The 19,427-nt window shown below is 39.4% G+C and overlaps 1 protein-coding gene across 1 annotated transcript in view; it reads right to left on the bottom strand.

Annotated features, from left to right (window-relative positions):
• Window positions 1–19,427, bottom strand: part of ERO1B (endoplasmic reticulum oxidoreductase 1 beta) — a 44,147-nt gene that overhangs the window by 4,220 nt on the left and 20,500 nt on the right. The window contains exons 6-15 of the mRNA XM_087828937.1: window positions 19,135–19,208; window positions 14,864–14,984; window positions 14,686–14,732; window positions 11,677–11,688; window positions 9,894–9,920; window positions 6,237–6,329; window positions 5,863–6,109; window positions 4,940–5,009; window positions 2,718–2,804; window positions 1,671–1,804 (exon numbers count right to left, since the gene is read on the bottom strand). Of these exons, the coding sequence (XP_087685063.1) occupies window positions 1,671–1,804; window positions 2,718–2,804; window positions 4,940–5,009; window positions 5,863–6,109; window positions 6,237–6,329; window positions 9,894–9,920; window positions 11,677–11,688; window positions 14,686–14,732; window positions 14,864–14,984; window positions 19,135–19,208 (912 nt within the window). The remainder of the gene's footprint in view (window positions 1–1,670; window positions 1,805–2,717; window positions 2,805–4,939; window positions 5,010–5,862; window positions 6,110–6,236; window positions 6,330–9,893; window positions 9,921–11,676; window positions 11,689–14,685; window positions 14,733–14,863; window positions 14,985–19,134; window positions 19,209–19,427) is intronic.

Here is a 19,427-nt window from a genome sequence, read left to right as displayed (position 1 = left end):
GGTTGTCAAAAAAATTACCAATTCACTTAAGGAGGACTAATGCATAAACTCCCCAAAGTTAGCAATTTTGTGCGTCAGTACAGCCCAAATCATTTATTTCAATTGTATGATAATTAGGTGGAACATATAATGACGTTAACAGATCCCATGAATAATTAAGAAAAACTCCATTAAGGGAGAAGGAATGTATAGAATCTATATGAAGGAAACAATAAAAATGTGTGTCTTCATCCCTAAGAGAAGACAGGTTTCTCATGTCTTGGCTACAAAAAAATCTAAGAGCACTAACCACCGAGTGGTGACTGTGAGTCACCCTCACTGCCACCCGCACGGCCACAGCTTCTGGCAGCAGCCTTCGGTTTCAGAGGTGCTGTCACATGTAACCTCGTTTTACCCTCACGTGGGCTGTGAGAAAGGTTTTGTCCGCTTCACTGTGCAGAGCAGGCAGGCAGCTGGAGAGCAGGCCCGGGCTCCAGGACGCCAGCAGCCCTGGCTGAGGCCAGCGCCCTCTAGAGAACAACACAGGTAACACCAGGCTCTCAGGTGGAACTACTGCGTGAAGGTGGCTGTTAATATTCTTTCTCAAGGTAATTTTATTTGGATTTAAAACGTTTAAATTGTTTAAAATCTTTTTCATTTAAATTGCATTTTAAATAATTTAAATTTAATTCAGTTTCTCCTGTTTTATCTTACTAGAGGCCTCGTTAAGTGGGTGGACTGAATTTTTCATAAAATGCCAATTACGGGTAGACATTCTGTGTCTATCCTGTTTGAAACCTCTGCTTACCCAGTCATCTTTAAATATAGGGAGGCAACAAGGTGAAATCTTTGCTATTAAGGTGGGGAAGGGGCAAGTAACTTATTTTTAATTTAACTCCCTCTTTTTAACTTAAAAACGTATGTTAAGAAAATATAAGAAATAATCTCTATCACTTGATTCCCTATTTTAAAAAAATTGTTCTTTGACTTGACTTTTCTGCACTTTTCCCGGGCCACTTAGGTTACTCTCTCTGAGAATATTGTCTTATATTCCTTAGCTGGCTGGCACTGCATGTATCTCTGCAGGCAAACTCAAGTTAATTTTGGAACCATCTGTGATATAAACAAAAAGCAAAATACATGTAATCTGCATACAGAAACAGGGGGTAAGAACAGCAAGAGAAAAATGCTCTTCAGGTTAAGAAATAAGAGCTGCCATGGCCCGTGTGGCTCAGTTGGCTGGAGCGTCGTCCCATATGCAGGGTTGGGGGTTTGATCCCAGTCAGGGCTTGTACGGAAGGCAACCAATAGATGTTTCTCTCCCCCACCCCCACCCACCTTCCCTTCTCTCTAAAAATCAACAAGAATATCCTCAGGTGAGGATTTAAAAAAAAGAAAGAGCAGCTGAAAGGTTTCCTCTCTCTCACTGCCTCTCAGCCAAGTCCTTGCAGCTGCCACTGTTCTTGAACAGTGATGGTCAGCTAACGGGGATACTGTTAGGGGAGGACACCTTCCCCACACAACTGAGGCCAGCTGGGAGCCACTGGCAAACACAGAAATGCTGTGAGCTTGTGAGTACAGGCATGATAGCACATGATAAAAATTTCTTTGTCCACAAAACAAACTACCTTGGCAGAGATGACCTTGCAGGTGGCTGGCTGAAAGCAGCAGAGAAACCGGTCAGTTCTTACCTCCCAAAAGCATTTACAAGAGCAACGATTTCCTGTCGAGTGAGCTGGAAGCCTTTTGAGGGGCTGTTCTCTGGAAGCTTCTGGATTTCCTTTTCAGAGAACAGTATCTTCAGCGCAGTTCCTAAACCCTGAGTCTAAAGAAAAGAGAGAAACTTACAATCAATTCATATCATAATCACTACAAAGGCCTAAAGAAAAACTCAGTTACTGGGATGAGTAAGAAATGCCCATGAACGGAACTTTGTCATTTTATTCAACTACACAAAATACAGTTTCTACTTCCTCACAGATGTGCACATGATACACTGATCTCAGCTGAAGAGTTAACACATATCCTACTGTTCTCAGCCACTAAAATGCCTCCTAACCTAGGAAATATCACAGTAGGGTTACAATGCTCAACATGTCATGGTAAAAGCACACTTCACAGCTCCTGGCAACTCAAAGCTTAAAAATTATTAGTCACACCTACACTTAATACTTACTTACAGCACTAGAGAAAAAAAAAAAATCTGATTTCTGTGTAGCCTCCATTAAAATAATTCTGTCCCCTGATTTTCTGACTTGTCATCTTGGTGAAAAAGCAACGAAACTACCCATCCTTTTTATAGACTACGCAGGGGAGTGAGCTGCTTGGCAGAACTTTCCAATTCTGTGACCAGGTGGCCTTCTTTTCATCACTGAAACAAATTCAGTGACCAAAATTTCATAATTAAGTCTTTCGATATTAGATAAACTAATAAAGTTTACATTTTAGATAGGTATATAAAATAGTAATATGCCCTATTTATAACCACCGACTTCAGAAAGGAATCTGAGATTGTGTTAGTAGAAACAGCCAGTCATCAACACAGAGTAACAGGAAAACACCCTTGCACACACACATATACCCCACAGCTTAATGCTGTCTTCAGTAATACTACAGAAAACCACCCTCTGGGTCTCTAATGCAATGAACAGCGAGGGCATCTTAATAAAAAGTGTCAGCTCCTCAGTGGGATAATTTAAGGTTAGTAATAGTTTCAAAACAGAAGGCCACACACAAACCTGCAGTTTTCCCCACAGTCGGCATTTGTCACATCCAACGCAGTCCATTATACGAGAGATATTCTTGAAATGTAACCGGAATTCCTCCTAACATGCAGGAAATATGTGTATTCTAATTAGACATTTAAAATGAAAGTACGTTTGTCTGAATTATAAGAAATAAAAGTTTTGAAGTTTATTAGTGACTGACTTGTTTTTCAACAATGAAGAAGGAAATTATTTGAACTATGTAGCATAAAACATTAATGAAAATTTATAAAATTCATTCCATGCATTCGTTCATCAAACTTCACTGAAGGGCAACTCTATGCGAAGCACAGATATGCACTATAGGGACAAGAAAGTAAATAACACACGGTTTTTACTTTCAAGGAGCTTCGTGGGCGCCTCCATTCAGTGTGTGCGTGCGGCAGAGGTAAACAGTCACGTCATGCCTCAGTTATCTCTGGCGTGCTGCTTTGTGCGAGTGGAAATCAGGAAGCTGGCCTAGAACAATGCTAATCCCCACCTCTCTCCGTGGCACTGCATTGCTTGTGCCAGGTGCTCCCCCGTACGATGAGCGCAGGCTGAACAGGGGTCTCACGGCCCCACACCCACTAGGGCAGCTGCTCAGGAAAGGCCCTGGGTTCTGGGGTAACAGATTCCCACACAGCGAGACTCCCCCTGTGCGCTCCTGGGCATGTTTCCACAGCTAAGGTCAGCCTCATGTTAACGAGGATCACACTAGCTAAGAGAAAGTTTCCTTATCTTTTCAATGGCAAACTTGGAAATAAAAATCATTTTCCTGTTCTGAGGTGAACATCTTATTGCATGACACTGGAAACCTGTAGTCTGAAAACTCTGGCCACCTCAAGGTCTGAGGAACCAGTACCTTGGCTGAAAGAAAGACAATATAAATAGGACACAAAAACTCCTTTGCTCTCCATTCTCATGCAGTTCATGTTCTTTGGAGCAGATGAGGAAATGGATCTGAGTTCTACTTTACATGCCTTTGAAAAATAGTTAACAAAAGTTTCAGCCTCGCCTTCCTCAGCTAAGGTCAGTCTCTATTATAACACAAGGGTGTTCAGAAGATCAAAAGTATAATATTTATATAAACACTTAGGAAATAGGAAGCATTACAAAAATGAATTAACATTATATTAAATACTACAACAGCAATACACCTCTAAAACAACCATAAGACAAAACAAACTTCCAAAACTAAAATAGAGCTGTGGCTAAAACATTTCATTTCAGAAATATCGAGAAACTCTCACAATGGAGAACCACTCAATGCTAATGTATTAGCTCATGTAGCATATCCACATCTAAAATTTCTTGGGGCCAAATGTGTTTCAGAATTCAGCATTTTTCAGACTTTTGAAACACAGTACTATTTATTATGAAACACTCCACCAGAGTGTGTGGCAACACCCTGTAATCAAATACATTAATGTGTCTGTAAGAATATTTATACAAACACACAAGAATATTTACACAAAGCAGAAATTTTTTAAAGAAGACTATGAATATTCTTACATCAGTTCAGGACAAGTTTTGCTAACTAATTTACACCAAACACAAGAAACAGGTTTCGGTTTTTGGAGCTCTCTGGATGTTGGTGCTGCATGTACAAGACTGTGGAGCTGAACTAGAAGACGATCTGCCAGCCTATTTCAAACAGTTTCACAACATTTCAAGGGCACAGTGTTTTCCTAACTGTATTCACTGTAGGCAAAGGAAACAAAAGACCTCCTCACATAAAGTGTCATAATGTCCCTAAAATAGTCTCCTTCTGATATCACAGGTTCACAGGTAACTTTTGCCTTTTATGTTAGTCCATAAGGACAAACATGTTTCATAAACGGTAACATTCCATAAAATACACTTTAGAAAAATACACTATTTATTGTCTTCAAAGTGGATTACAGCTCATGATTTTTGAAGGATGAATCAAAACAACAACACACACTGTGATTTTAAATTAAAGTAAGAAAACTCCTTAAAGACGTTTACAAAGGTGCCATACTCAGTCCCAGTGATGGCTGAGGACTTGCTAAGCAGCTGGTAAAAGGAACAGAGAAGGAAGTGTGGAGAAGGGGCTTATTGTATCATTTATAGTAAATCCAACCTGACCAACTCCACCAAGAACTGGGAGAGAAGAGCTCAGGAGAACAGGATTAAAGCACCACCAGTAAACTGCTCCCCAGCCTGTCCCTCCCTGATCAAGAACTTCTTACCTTTAACGATTTGGCCCCCTTTTTGTCACCTGCGAACATGGATTTCTCATCAAAGTGCATGGGAAAGGACCTGATGAAAGGACAATGTTGTAAGTTGCAGATAAAAAATTTAAGTTATATTCAACATATAGCCTATTCTCAAGTGTGAAAGTGCGGTGATGTTATAGATGATTTTCACTTAATGTACTTGAGCTCTGGTAGAACTTTCTATCCCTATAGGTATTTAAAATTCATTATTTAGTCATACGGAAGGTTAAGTAAAAGGAAGGTGGCCAACAGTTCACATAAAAACTATTCAAAAAAGACTAAAGCAAGATAAAGATACCTTTGTAATGTATGAGCTCGTAATGTTCTAAAAAAATTATGATAAAAATAATCTAAAAATTAACTAAAAACCATTTATGTGAAAAATGTACATCACTCTATTAATATTTTAAAGTATCTTTTAAAATTTAAGGCATAATTTACTTTCAGCATTTCTCACTCTGACATTGCTCCATGTTTATTTTAACAGCAGTAAACTCAAGTTTCAGGCCCAGCATTTTTATGGGTTATATTAAGGCAAGGCTAGCAATGTCCCTTAGGGGTCTACTGATGTGCTAACAGGACATCATCCGACCTTAGACAGCAACTGGAAGAAAAAGCATTAAAGTACCATTACACTTTGATGCTACATAAAATGTAAAGTTATATTCAACATATAGCCTGTTCTCAAGTGTGAAAGTGCAGTGATGTTATAGATGATTTTCGCTTAATGTTTTTGGAAGAAATTTCAAATACTGCTGTTCTACTGACCATTCTCTTCTCAGCTCTAACTCTCCCTTTTTCTAATTAACTTTCAGAAGCCAGTTTCTATTGTATTTCAAGCGCTTCCTCGTGAAAACCCAGAGCAGAGGGTTTCAGAGCCCTGATCCGACTCTTACTTTGTGTCCTGGAAGATATCCAGCAGGAGGGTTTTTGTGTCTGCATCGTCTTCCACGTTTCCAGTGTAAAGATCCACAATTGAGCGCTCGAAGTATGGGGCCACCTTCAGTAAAGCGCGCAGCTCAATTAAGTACAAGAAGTACAGGTTCTTTAGCCTCCTTGGGCCTTCTCCCTTGGTTTCCACAGGGTCAAAGCGGCGTTTAAATTCTTTTATATTAGGTCCCCAGCTAGGTTTGCCCCAGGTTTCTAAAGAGAAAGAGCAATACAGGGTATAGTTTTAGTAGACAGGATTTTTTAAAATACAGAATCAGTATTACCCCCCAACAACTTCCACACTAATAGAGGGCACGTTTCTACATAAAAACCCGATTACCTTCCAAAAGATAATTTGAGCACAGATGTAAGTTGATACTGGCATGAAGTCCCGATATAAGCTTGTAGAAGACTCTTTTCTCCAGACATAACCCTATCCAGAAAAATATTCAAAAAGATGTCACATCATTTAGATAACAGAAATACTGACGGTTTATTTTTAAAGTTAAGATTCAAGGACATTAAGACTAAGTCAAGGAATAGTATGAAATAATTGAATCAAGATCCTCTCAAACAGAGTGGCCTGAATAATAACTGAATGCAGAACAATGCAGAACAAGACAGAAAGTGCTGGGCTGCTGGAGGCTCAAGCCCTGTGGATGCACTTGGCATGTTCCCACGTTCCCCAGGAGGCAACAGCACAGATCTTCACGGTTTAGGCTAAACCAAAGCAAATGTGATGATAAAGTCCTGCTTTGGCTTAACAACAGCTGTTTCTCCTTTCTCCCTTCCCTCCAGAGGCTTTCTTTGAACCTACCTGGTAAGGGAGGAAGAAGAGACTAAGTCTGGTCTCTCCCCTCCCCCAGGCCCTTTAGCATGTCTGGTTAACCCCCGCCCGGGAATTCTCTAATATGCTAACTGTATGTTCCACTTGTCAGGAGCCAAAGCTGGGAAAACGGTTTTCTGTGTGAGTAGAACCACATCAGGTGGAGCTCAGGGATATGATGGGAAAATTATTTCCTGTGGCCTCAAAGCCACACAGGCTTCTGCTCAAAAGGAAGGTCAAGAAAATCCCACCATCCTATCCCACCCCTGCTCCATTTTAAAAGATTTACCTTATTATAAGAGTAATATGCATTGTGAATGTACTTAATGCCACTATATGTAAATTTAAAAATGGTTAAAATGGTAAATGTTATATTTAATATTTTTTAAGAAAACATCCTGTATAGAAGAACTTAAAAATAAATAAAAATGAAAAAAGTAAACTGTAAGAACCCACTGGATGTACAACAACTGACTTTTTCCTCCCTGACCCCCATCAGGTTTTGTTTGTTTTTGTCATTTTTGCTCCCCCCCCCCATGGGGAAAATCAGCTTCAACAGTGGAAACTAAGCAGCAACCACATTTCTGTGCAGAGGGATTTTTTAAAATGTCAGGGTATATGTGTCTGGCTCGCTTTGCATCTTTTCAAGATTGCTTAGATCTTCAGTTTACTCTATGTTCTATCATAGATGGTCCTGAAGAAAGTAGCTTCTAATAGGAAAAAATAAGTCTTCTGAAATCTCATTCCCTAATTCAGAATTTTTGCTAGAATATTCCCATTGTCATGGATAGAGACCAAATGTAGAAATTAAATTCTATTTTGTAGCCCTGGCCAGTGTGGCTCAATTGGTCCCATGCACCAAGAGGTCACCAGTTCTCAGTGGGGGCAAATGCCCAGGTTTAGAGGGTTGATACCCTGTAGGGGGTGTGCAACACTCAGCCAATCCATGTTTCTCTCTCCCTCTCTCTCTCTCAAAAAAAAATCAATAAAAACATATTTTTAAAATTCTATTTTGTAGCTTCCTCCTAAAAGTATATAGCCAATTTGGAATGTTTATGGTTAGAAGAGATACTATCTAAATTAATTTGGTAAAACATTAGGTAAGGCCCTAGCCAGTTTTGCTCAGTGGTTAGAGCGTGAACCCGTGGACTGAAGGTTCAATTCTGGCCAAGGTCACGTACCTCGGTTGCAGGCTTGACCCCAGCCCTGTTTGGCACGCATGCAGGAGGCAACCAATCAATGTGTCTCTCTCACATTAGTGTTTCTCTCTCTCTCTCTTCCACTCTCTCTGAAAAGCAATGGAAAAAAAATATCCTCGGGTAAGATTAAAAAAAAAAAAAAAAAAAAAAAAGAAAACATTAGGTAATAATTTCTCTAGTAAAACTTCTAATCGAGTCTGTTATCAGGTGGCAAAATGGGCAGGTTTGAAGTTCGTTCACTCTTTTCCTTCCCACCCACCTCTAACCAGCACTGACTTACACCCAGGAAAATGTCTGAAGACTAGAGAAGGGAAAGCAGGCAAAGCAAAGCTTGTGAAGTTGTTTAGGCCCAAAATGAGACTGAAAACCTAGGTGGAGATTCTAATTTGCAAAGGCCCTAAGTGGAGGTGGGGGATAAGTGAGGAGGGAGGAGTAGAAATATACTTCCATACGTGTGAAAATCAGGTAACTTCAAGCAAAATGGTTATAGTAAAAGATAAACCAGCACACACACACAGAGGCAGCTCTGGGCAGCGCCTCCTGCTTGCAGTCTGCTGCAGCCGAGCAGACACCTTCAGTCACATGCTTAAGTAAAAAGGAAAGTTCCAGCAACTTCTACTCCTAACAATACAGAGCAAATCACTACCCCATTCAAAAGTGGTTCTCCTCTTTTTTTTTGGTTTCAGTTCATTCAAATTCATTTTCAGCAACTGGATTGATTATAGGACACTGATATAATTTTTCCTTGCACAAAAGGGTGAGAGCTACTGTTACTTGGCATGTGGACAATGCTTGGTGGTTTTCAGAGGAAGTTTTACAGGCATCTACACTCACAGTTGGATGGCTATTGCCACTTTCGTGTCTCAGATGAGGAAACTGAATCTCAGAAAATGTGAGTCAGTTGTCTACAAATAAGAGTGCTCTCCACAACCACGTATCAACACTCAGGGATTCCCATCACTCAGATCCTACAAGAGCGGTGGCTACAGCATACCCCAGAATCCCATACTGCCCATAAATGTCATTCCCATCCTCCATTATCAATATTCAGAATCTCTGCCCACCTCTTGTAACTGAAGTATTACTTTTCGCAATTTGTATCTTTAGAATAAAACTAACTAAACAGAGCTAAGCATCTTCTTGCACATAGGCCACTTACCAATATAATTCCTAGCAGTATTTGCACATTAATAATGGTCACCTTAACCACAGCCAATATATGCACATAGTTCATTAAAGACAAAGATAAAACAGAACTAACCACTTAGTTTAACTCTGCAGCATTCCTGTCAGGTTACAGCTATGAAATACCAATTTCCCGCCATCACTCAACTCACTCATCTTTCATTAATATATTTTAACTTTTGGTTTCATAAATTAATGGCAATTTGGTAAATTTTTTAAAAGCATAATATATCCAGTTGTTAAAATCCTAGAATGTTTCAGCTTTCCATTAGTAACATTTTACATTTCCAGTATTTTCAATATTAGAAAATATAAGAATGCAAAAGCTTCTAGTGTATTGGGATCTACACTGCTTCACCCTTTGGCTAGACAAGCTCAGCTTATAGTAACATGTGTGAGTGTGCATAACCCTCCTGAACTCAAATCTACCTTCCCTCAGCTTCATATATAAAAACACTTCCTTCCAAAAGGAAGGTGTGCTCTGACCCAGGTCTGCTTGCGGCTCATCGGAACTGTGTCTGGGCGAGCAGCACACAGAGTGGCAGGAGGACTGGGGAGCCTGCTGACAGTATCTGCCCTGCGTATTTCCATCATGCGGGATTTTGGCCTCAAAAATTTCAAATAATTGCATCCCAAAATGTAATTATCTAAAACATGTTATTTTCTTTCAAACACAGTCAAAATTAGTTGTCTAGGCAATGAATCCTAAAACTTAAAAAAATATATTAAGTAAATCAATACATTTCTTACAAGAACCCAATAAGTTTAAAACGCAGACATAGTTTACCTTCTAGCCACGTGTAGAATGATTCTCCTTTAAAAAAACACACACATATAGAACTGGGTTAAAATAACTTAAACAGTTATTATAATAAATTAAGTCTATAAAATATGAGAGATTAAGAAATATCCAGTTTCATGTGAAGTAAAAAAATAGGCACATGGTTCTAGAAAATAAAGCCCAAAAAGAATTAAGTATTGAAAGAATGTTCTTATAAATGATATTTTGACTAGTAAAATTTTTGAGAAAATATTTCAGTCAAAATATTATCTAAATCTTATTCATTAGAATGCATAAACAACCAAGGGTATGGGAGGAGAGTTTAACAATTTTAAATGCTCTTGATGATAACTATAGCACTCTTTTAAAATTCCAGAAGAAAATAGTGGATTATAATTAAGACAAAAATCTAATTATTATTCTATTTTTCCTGATTCAGTAAAGGTAGGTATATGTACTCAATTTTCTAAGACTACTAAATTTCAAGGGATAATTTTTTTAATTCCTTTATTTTCAAGATATTCTTCAGAAAAGCTACTGACTAAAACACAGAGGGCCCTGACTTCTCTGAGCACTGTTGCTAAAGAACTATTTCTAGACCAGCACTGCTGTTCACTGAAAACAAAACGGCAGCCAATAAAGATTGAAAGAGTGAATGCACTTCCAAAGTTCCCTATCCTTACTTTATTTTAATTAAGAAAAGCATGATAAAAAATTCTCAACACAGGTGAGCTGAGTAAGAATCTAAGGGATAAATTAGATGGTGGGAAATTATTGTGCCTCCTGAGACTCTACACACTTTGCAAAACTCCATCTTCCTACAGATTCATTCACTCAACATCCTCTTACTAAGGATCATTCATCATCATCTCCCTTTTTTATTCAAAAAACCCCCATGCTAACAGGAAAGTCTAGCTCCCAAGGTTCTCAATAATGTGGCCTCCACCCGTCTTCCTAAACTACCCCATACAAAGTCCTTCCTGCCGCCCACAGGCCTCCCTGCACATGCTTGGTTTTCCCTTTGTCAAAGCCTTGTCCGCACCGTCTCCTCCAAACAGCACGTACTGCCCGGGTCTGCGGGCCTAAGCTCTCCCGCATCACTCCAGTGAGGTGCGGCGTCTCCACCTCTGCAGAGCTGTGGCCAACTGTCTGAGCTATGCCTGAGTGGTCGGTGCTTCTCATCACTGTGGACAGAGCTTATCCTTCCTGCTACAACGCTCGTCTCCTAGGGGAGGCGACACGTGTTATGCATCTTTCTGCACATCACAGTGCCTCTGAATGTCCGTTTAAAATAACTATTCATTTGAAATAGGTATTTTGGCAGTTTGGGGGCATCTTAAGACCAATGGTCAGTAACCCAGAGTAACCCACTGTTGTTGATAAGTTAGTATTACTCATCAGATTAAGTACCATAATGATGACTGAGGTTATACGTTTCAAAGTCAGTAAGAAAATACATAAGTCACAAGACACACTATCTGGTCAAACTAGTACCTTGACTTCCGTTTCTTCAGAGTGTAACAAGTAGATTATTATAACCAGAAAGTGGAGAAGTTGGAATGTGATCATGGTTGCTACACTAAACATTTAGCAAAAATGACCTTTATACTTTTTTTAACATAGGGTAACTTTATATTATTAAAAAATACTCATTTTTGTCACCATCCATTGGTAGCTATGTTCTGAAAAAATAAGATAAACACTTTCTTTGGAATTATAGGAAAAAACAAATTTTGATCATTAAAAACATTTCCTCTACTTGAAACTAAAACACAAGAGTTTAACTCACCATCATCTTCTCCTGAAAGAGAAAATAAAAGACAAGATTTTAGAAAATGTGTTACACAACTCAGATTCTAATCCTATTAATTTTAACACAGGATTATGCCTAACTGTGTGTTAAACTATTAATTATACCATGAACCTTGGTCAGTGTGTAGTTATCCTGCAAATGAAACTTCTTAAGAATATAGGCCAAACAGTACAAGATTTTCACGTTTTATACAATAAATGAGAAAGCAACTAAAAATAATCATAAAGACCACTAGTTTCAAAGATTAACAACTGTACAAAGCCACTGCTCTAATCATCAGGCACAGGACCCTCCTGAGCACTGCTGTTTCAGGCCGGGATACTTCTGTCTTAAATTACTGCTCCTTGGCACATACACATCTTGACAGAAGTGCTTCCCAAACTGTAATCAGCGAAACCCTCGCTGCATTTCACATCTGCAGAAAGGTTCTGCTGTTCAAACGCTGTTGGGGGCTGGCCATGGAAGCCTAGAGTCCTGGCTCAGGAATGGCCTGGAAGAAGCAGTCACGATACTGGAGCTGCCAGTCAGCGGTTGGCAGTGTCAGTGGAGACAGCACTCAGTCAGCACCAGCAGGAGCAGTTTCATTGCTTCACGGGGCCCCTTCTCTCTCACCTAATCTTCTGTCCCGCTCTTTCATATTTTTCTTTCCTTCTTTTCGCCTTTTCTCCTGTTTTTTTCTATAGAGCACTTTCCTTCCCTCCTCTCCTCCCCAACAGTCTCATGACTCTGACTTATCATAATATGGAAGTGAAGTATTTCTTAGGACTTGATGGTTTTATTAAATGAACAATTATATTTTCTGCTTTAAAAGTAAGTGATCATATTATTCAGCCATCAAAAAAGAATGAAATCTTGCTATTTGCAGCAACATGGATGGACCTTAAGAGCATTATGCTAAGTCAGAAAAAGACAAACACACTATGGTCTCAGTTATATGTGGAATCTAAAAACAAAAGAAAACCAAAACACCAAACTCTTAGATACAGAGAACAGATAGGTGGTTGCCAGAGGCCAGGGGGGAAGAGAGTGAAATGGGTGAAGGAGGTCTTATAACAGATCTCCAATTATAAAGTAAGTAAGTCCTGGGACATAATGCACAGCATGGTGACTACGGTTAATAACACTGTATTGTATATTTGAAAGTTGCCAAGAGAGTAGGTCTTAAAAGTTCTCACCACAAGAAAAATAAATTTGTTGCTCAGCCGTCGTGGCTCAGAGGTTGAGCATCAACCTATGATATAGGAGATCAGGTTCGATTCCTGGTCAAGGCGCATGCCCGGAGTTGCGGGCTCGATCCCCAGGGGGGCTGCAGGACACAGCCGATCAATGACTCTCATCAATGACTCTCATCACTGATGTATCTCTCTCCTCTCTCCCTCTCTCTCTCTCTCTCTCTCTCCCCCTTCCTCTCTCTGAAATCAATAAAGACATTTGAAAAAAGAAAAAAAGAAAAAAACAAATTTGTAACTGTGTGGTGACGGATGTTAACTAGACTCATTGTGGTGATCATTTCACAATAGATACAAGCAACAAGTCATTATGCTGTATACCTAAAACTAATATAGTTATACATCAATTTTAAAAAGTTTTGTAAAATTCTAATCCTTAAGGGAAAAAAAAGCAATCAAACAGAGGAACAGTCTGGAAGAACACCTTCCGAACCACGTATGGTGGCAGTGGGGGTCGGGGTGGAGAGCATTCCCCTTTTATGTTATGCAAATTTTGTATTGTTCTAATTTTTAGAAAATCTCGTGAAATAAAAACATTTAAGTTGAAGACAGAAAAGTTGTGAAGTACAAGAGACAAGGGTAAGGAGCCATGCGTGCCTGCCCCATGATCCTTCTGCAGGCAGGGTGAAAATGAACTTGGGGAGGAATATTTGCCACACTGATAGAGCAGGCCATTCACTCAACCTTCCTAATCTCTCTGGTTCTCAGAAGTACACAAAGATATAAACCTAGATCGGGAAGTTCAAGTTCTTATATCATCCCCGGTATGAAGAAAACACTGGAATGGCAAGACAAGGGCAAGGGTGCTCCCAGGGGTTGGCTCCTCCCAAGTAAGAATAGATGAGGAGATGTTTTATACTGAGTACCTCCCACTGTCTACAGCAATGCCGTCCCACAGAGACACAATGCCAGCCGCATATGTAGTTTAAAATTTTTTGTAGTAAAATTTTTTAATAAAATATTTTCTAATATCCATAATATAGTGTACATGCACTATAATACAACAAGAATTTAAGCAGTCCTACCAAAATAAAGTTCTGTTTAATTGCAAAAATATTTTACACTGCTTTTTCAGTTTAAATCAACTACATTTAAATCAAATGTAAAATTTAGTTTTATGCAAGACACGTATCATGTGCTCAGTAGCAGGACATGGCAAGTAGCTGCCTTCTCAGACGGTGTGGGTTCAGAGTGGTGCTTCAGACAACCTAACTTCCCAAAACTGCTCTGCATCTTGAGACTCAAAGTGTGGTGCACAGTCAGCACCCTGGGCATCGCTGGGAAGCTGTGACAAGCTTGGGCCTTACCCAAGACCTACAGAATCAGAACCTGTATTTTAACAAGGCTCCTCGGTGATCTGTAGGCACACTAAATTTGAGAAACACCGCTGCATACTAGAGTCCTGGAGAGTAAAGATTACCAACACCTGGGTCCAATCCCAGAAATCCACTTAATTGGCCTGGGATAGGGCCTGGCATCCAGGATTTTAAAAGCTCCCAAGAAACTGCCGGTATATGGATTACTCATATATTCTAACTAATTTTACATAAAGCTCCTAGTTTAGGGCCTGGCACATACCAGGTGCTCAATGAAAACATGTAGAAATCTTGAAACTTAACTATGGGCATTTAATATACTTTTGATAATTCAAATTATTAAAACATAAAACAGTTGAAAACTTTCTCAAATTAAGTTTAGTTATAAAGGCATTTTGTAAACAATCTCTAAAAGCATGAAAATGTATTAAAAAACCCACCTCGGCTGGGCGCCAGAGGATTTAGAGGACGATAAACAGATCGAGGCCTGAAAAAGAAACCCCCACAAAACTCAAACATAAAATAATGTGAGTTTGTTACAGGATTTTTTCCAACAGAAACACTCTCTTCCCTCCCCTTCCCTCCATCCAGCCGTCCCTCCCCTACCCCTCTAGTTACTTGAAACAGTTTTCTTCGTAGATGCTGTTCCACACTCTCCACGCAGATGGCCCTTTGTAGCCAGTGTAACGCTCTGGGTTCAGCAGCAGGTCCACATACTGGGCAGCTGGAGACCTCTCATCTAAATAAGAAACAATTCGTAAACCATCCCTATTTCACAATTATCTCAAATTTAGCATCGCAAAGCCAACAGGACTACCACAAGGTTAGAGAACTGCTACACTTTTCAAGGAACCTCTGACTTAACCGGCAGAGTGGCTGGACTTGTGACTGCACTGGACCCAGGATTTGTGGTAACCTGGTTGGAAGAGGGCACACTCCTCCCTCCTCTGAAGTCATGCGGAGCCCTCGCCTTGCTAGAGGCATCCACTGTCTTCAGTTTACCACCAGGACTGAAAAGACCTGGCAGAATCACTACTTGTTTTAATATTTATTTTCTCTCTTCCCTAAGTATATACCTATCCACACACATGCTTGGAAACATTTATTTTGTAAGCATGTATTATATTCAAACTAGAGATCCTGTTACTCTCCACTTTTGACTTATGATGTACATGGCTCAATAATGTGATTCAAATTTGATCATTCCTAGGCTTACACATGGTCTAGTTTAAAAAAAAAGTGACTATTTTTACCAATGTTAACATATTAAAGTGGTTTTTTTCCCCTCTCAAACTAATACAGTAGGCACAATTTCAAAAACTTGTTAAGATATTTAAAATTAAATAACCATTTTCCATGTTAAAACCTAAATGACCGTTTACTAGATCTCCACTGTTTGGATACATTTTAATAGAGATCGCTGAGGGCCCCAAGATAAAGAAAAATGGTATTTATTACTGAGGCTCACATTCTAGGCAGAAAGGGAAACACATGCTCTCATACTCATAGAAAAATTATAACATTTGTTCAAAAATGTATAGTCATAATGCATAGAAGCTGAAGTGCCATATGTTGGCACTGACGTATTCCTTTATTCATGGGCTTCCTACCTACTAAATTAATAGTATGTGAGCACCTGACTTAAAATAGTGGCCAACCCGGCGGGCATGGCTCAGCAGTTGAGTGTCGACCTAGGATCCAGGCGATGGGGTTCGATTTCTGGTCAGGGCACATACCCGGGTTGTGGGCTCGATCCCCAGTTGGGGGCGTGCAGGAGGCAGCCAATCAATGACTTTCTCATCATTGATGTTTCTCTCTCTCTTGCTTCCTCTCTCTGAAATCAATAAAGATATATTTAAAAAAAAGTAGTGGCCAAATATGGTCATTAAAATATTTAGTCTCTCTTCTTTTCATCACCTGATAGTGTATTTTCCTGTCAGCCAACATTCATTACCACTCACTGACCACAGACTGAGCTAATCCATAATCATAAGGGGAAAATGGCACCTGATCCATGCCTTCTAAGAACTACCTGGCACTTTCATGATATAGGAAGAGTACAAAGAGAACTACAACTTATCACCACTAAGTGAGTTGTGTCAAACTTAAAGACAATGGAAACCTGATTTGGAGAACATCGGCTCTATTTCTAGCCCTAACATCTGGCTACCCCACTCTACAAGGCACTGGAAACAGTTAATTTACAGATGGATGAACAGACACTGCCCAAGGTCAGAAATTGATTCAAGACTTAAAAACTAAATAAAATTTTTTAAAATTCTAATTTAAAAACAAAGATTCAAATTATGAAGTTAATAAAAGTATGGCTTTTATATATAGTAAAATTCCAACAAAAGTTTACCAATTCACTAGCTTTTATAATATATTTTTAATTTCTTTGATCTGTTCTTGAGTAAATTTATTTGCAAAATTAATTCAATTATGTATATAAGCTTCAAAAATATTATTAAATATTATTAAATATACATATATACTGACATACAAATCTATGTACACATGTATAAAGAGTGTGTGTGTGTGCGTGTAAGCCCACACATATGTAGGGCCATCTATGAAAGTGCAGACTGGATTAGTATCAACATTTTTGCCAACAAAAACAACCAGATTCAGATATTAAAGTATAAAGATTTAAAAATAAGAGCAGAAGAATCACAGAAGCAAAATAAATTATATCAATTTATAATTACCTTAGGTAAAACATACTTTCTCAAGGTTCTTAACATGTAGTCCCTTAATTCAATCAAAAGTTGTTTAATAGCCCTGGCTAGTGCTGCTCAGTGGTAGAGCATCAACCTGTGCACCAAAGGATCTTGGGTTCGATTCCCAGTCAAGGGCATGTACCTGGGATGCAGGTTGGCAACCAGTCAATGTGTCTCTCTCACATCGATGTCTCTCTCTCTCTCTCTCTCTCTCTCTCTCTCTCTCTCTCCCTCCCCACTCCCAGGCACTGGGGATACAGTTGTGAACCAAAAAGGCTAGGCCCTTGCCCTCGGGTGGTTGGATCAGACAGACACGAACTAACTAGGTAACAGGCCAGGCACTCCCAGGTAGTTCTCTGGGTGAGCAGGTTGCACGCAGAGACAGAAGGCGACTGTGGTTACCATTTCACAAGGGAGTGACAGCAGGCTTTCATGAAGTGACATCTGAGCAGAAAGCTGAAGCAAAGAGGCAAGCCACGTATAAAGACAATTAAAAAAAAAATTGAGAGGGGTTAGGGACAGCAGCTTACCCTAAACTGCTAAATTATTTAAAAACCTACTATTTGATCTGTAGGGATCTTCTTCCTTTCAAATGCTGACAGAACTAAATAGCAGAGCACAGGGCTGTATGATGGGTTCCAATGAACTGGGTGTATTCTTCAGAATTTCTGTTTTAGTCCAATGATTTTAGAAAGTGAAATAACTCAGTGACTTGAAACAACCTTCACAGTGTTTGAATCGTACATATAAATTACTGGGATGCACATGACTGTTACTACCAAGAAGAGTGGTCATCCAGCCAGGGGCATGGTGCGTGTTTAAGAACTACATAAAATATAAAAGCTACTAATTATTATGTATTACAGGAGGCTAATGTTAAAACATTAGTTAACACTGTTTATACTGATGACAAGGAATGAGCACATCACTTAATAATAGAGAGTGGTCCCTGAGTAGTACTCTTTATTAAATAAATACCTGTAAGACAAATAAACCATAATGATTTATCTGAAAACCTGTTAAATAAGCACTGTTGAAATTTTTTTATTTTAATCAAATAGGTGAAATGAGAAGCTGGAGAGCAGTGACTGTAAGTGCTACACTCTCAGCTATAAACGAAATGACAAGCAAAGGGCAGGTGAAAGAGTAAGCGGCAGTGTGCACTCAACCTGGGCACCACAGCTTCGATGAAACCTCTGCTAACAATTCTATGCACCATTTATAGGGGTATTTTACTAATTGCCCATTATTATATCCAGATAACCCAAAGAAACTGTTCAGATTTCTTAAAAATTTCCTTGCTGAAACCATATGAACCATGGCAATAACACTGCATCTCTCAGCATCTTCTCAATTTTCCAGGCGATTAAAGAAGCTCGCTGTCAACTGGTCCACCACAGCCTGGAGTGATAGCATAATTGAGGAGTCTTTAAAAACCGCCAGGAAGCAGAATGACCACTCCAGATGCTTCAAGCGTTCAGAAGAACGTTTGCTGTCTGTACCAACCCTACTTGAACCCCAAGTTCTTTTTCTCTACCGAAAATACTAAGGTAAAAGGTGAAGAGAGAGGCCTAATGACTAATTTAAGCCTACTTAACACAATTCTTGGGAATATTCTCCTATAGATAAAAATTCTGAGTCACCTCAATTACCTTCTGTTAAGAGCAGCAGCATCCTATACTTGTCCCTTTCCAGGAGATCTGGGAAGAGGGCTGTGGGGAAGTAATTAGTCTTCCCTAATATTGGAAGGGTTGTTGAGACCTCCAGTGCTAACATGTTTATAGTATGTTCACAGACCTGCAGCTAAGTGGCCTGAATTGGAAGCCCACAGGAGACAGACTTCATAATGGAAAGATCACAGGCCTTGGATTCAATCAGATCTGGGTGAGATCCTGTGATCTTGGGCAAGTTACTTGGGCTCTCTGAGACTGTCCTCAGACATAAAATAATATACATTTCATAAGGCAACTGTAGAGATGAGAGGAATGTACTTAAGGCAGTTAGCACAGGGTTGGAAGAGAGGCTCTCAATAAATGCCATTGTGAACAAAAGATCCACACAGTGACGTGCAGCGCGCTACAGCTGTAACTGCTGATACAGTAATTGATTTCAATGTCTTATAAAAAGGTTTAAGTAAAATAATGGAATTACAACAGTTTATTTCATTACCATCAAGCTCACAGAAGTGATCCTGTGAGTCATCGTATCTCGCCCAGTCGATGAAAGCCTCTTTGCTTTGATTACTATGGGAAGGAGGAATAAAAAAGAAAACGATTAGTTTGGAGTTGAAATTTTTAAAAATATATCTTTATTGATTTCAGAGAGAGGAAGGCAAAAGAAGAGAGAAAGAGAGAAACATCAATGATGAGTCACTGACCAGATGCCTCCTGCACGGCCCCTACTGTGGATTGAGCCTGAAACCCAGGCACGTGCCCTGACCAGGAATTGAACCCTGATCTCCT

Source organism: Miniopterus natalensis, chromosome 21 (genome assembly GCF_054644295.1).
Source record: "Miniopterus natalensis isolate mMinNat1 chromosome 21, mMinNat1.hap1, whole genome shotgun sequence".
NCBI classification, from domain to species: domain Eukaryota; kingdom Metazoa; phylum Chordata; class Mammalia; order Chiroptera; family Miniopteridae; genus Miniopterus; species Miniopterus natalensis.
Note: the sequence above shows the minus strand (reverse complement) of the source record. Positions and strands in the feature narration are given on the sequence as shown.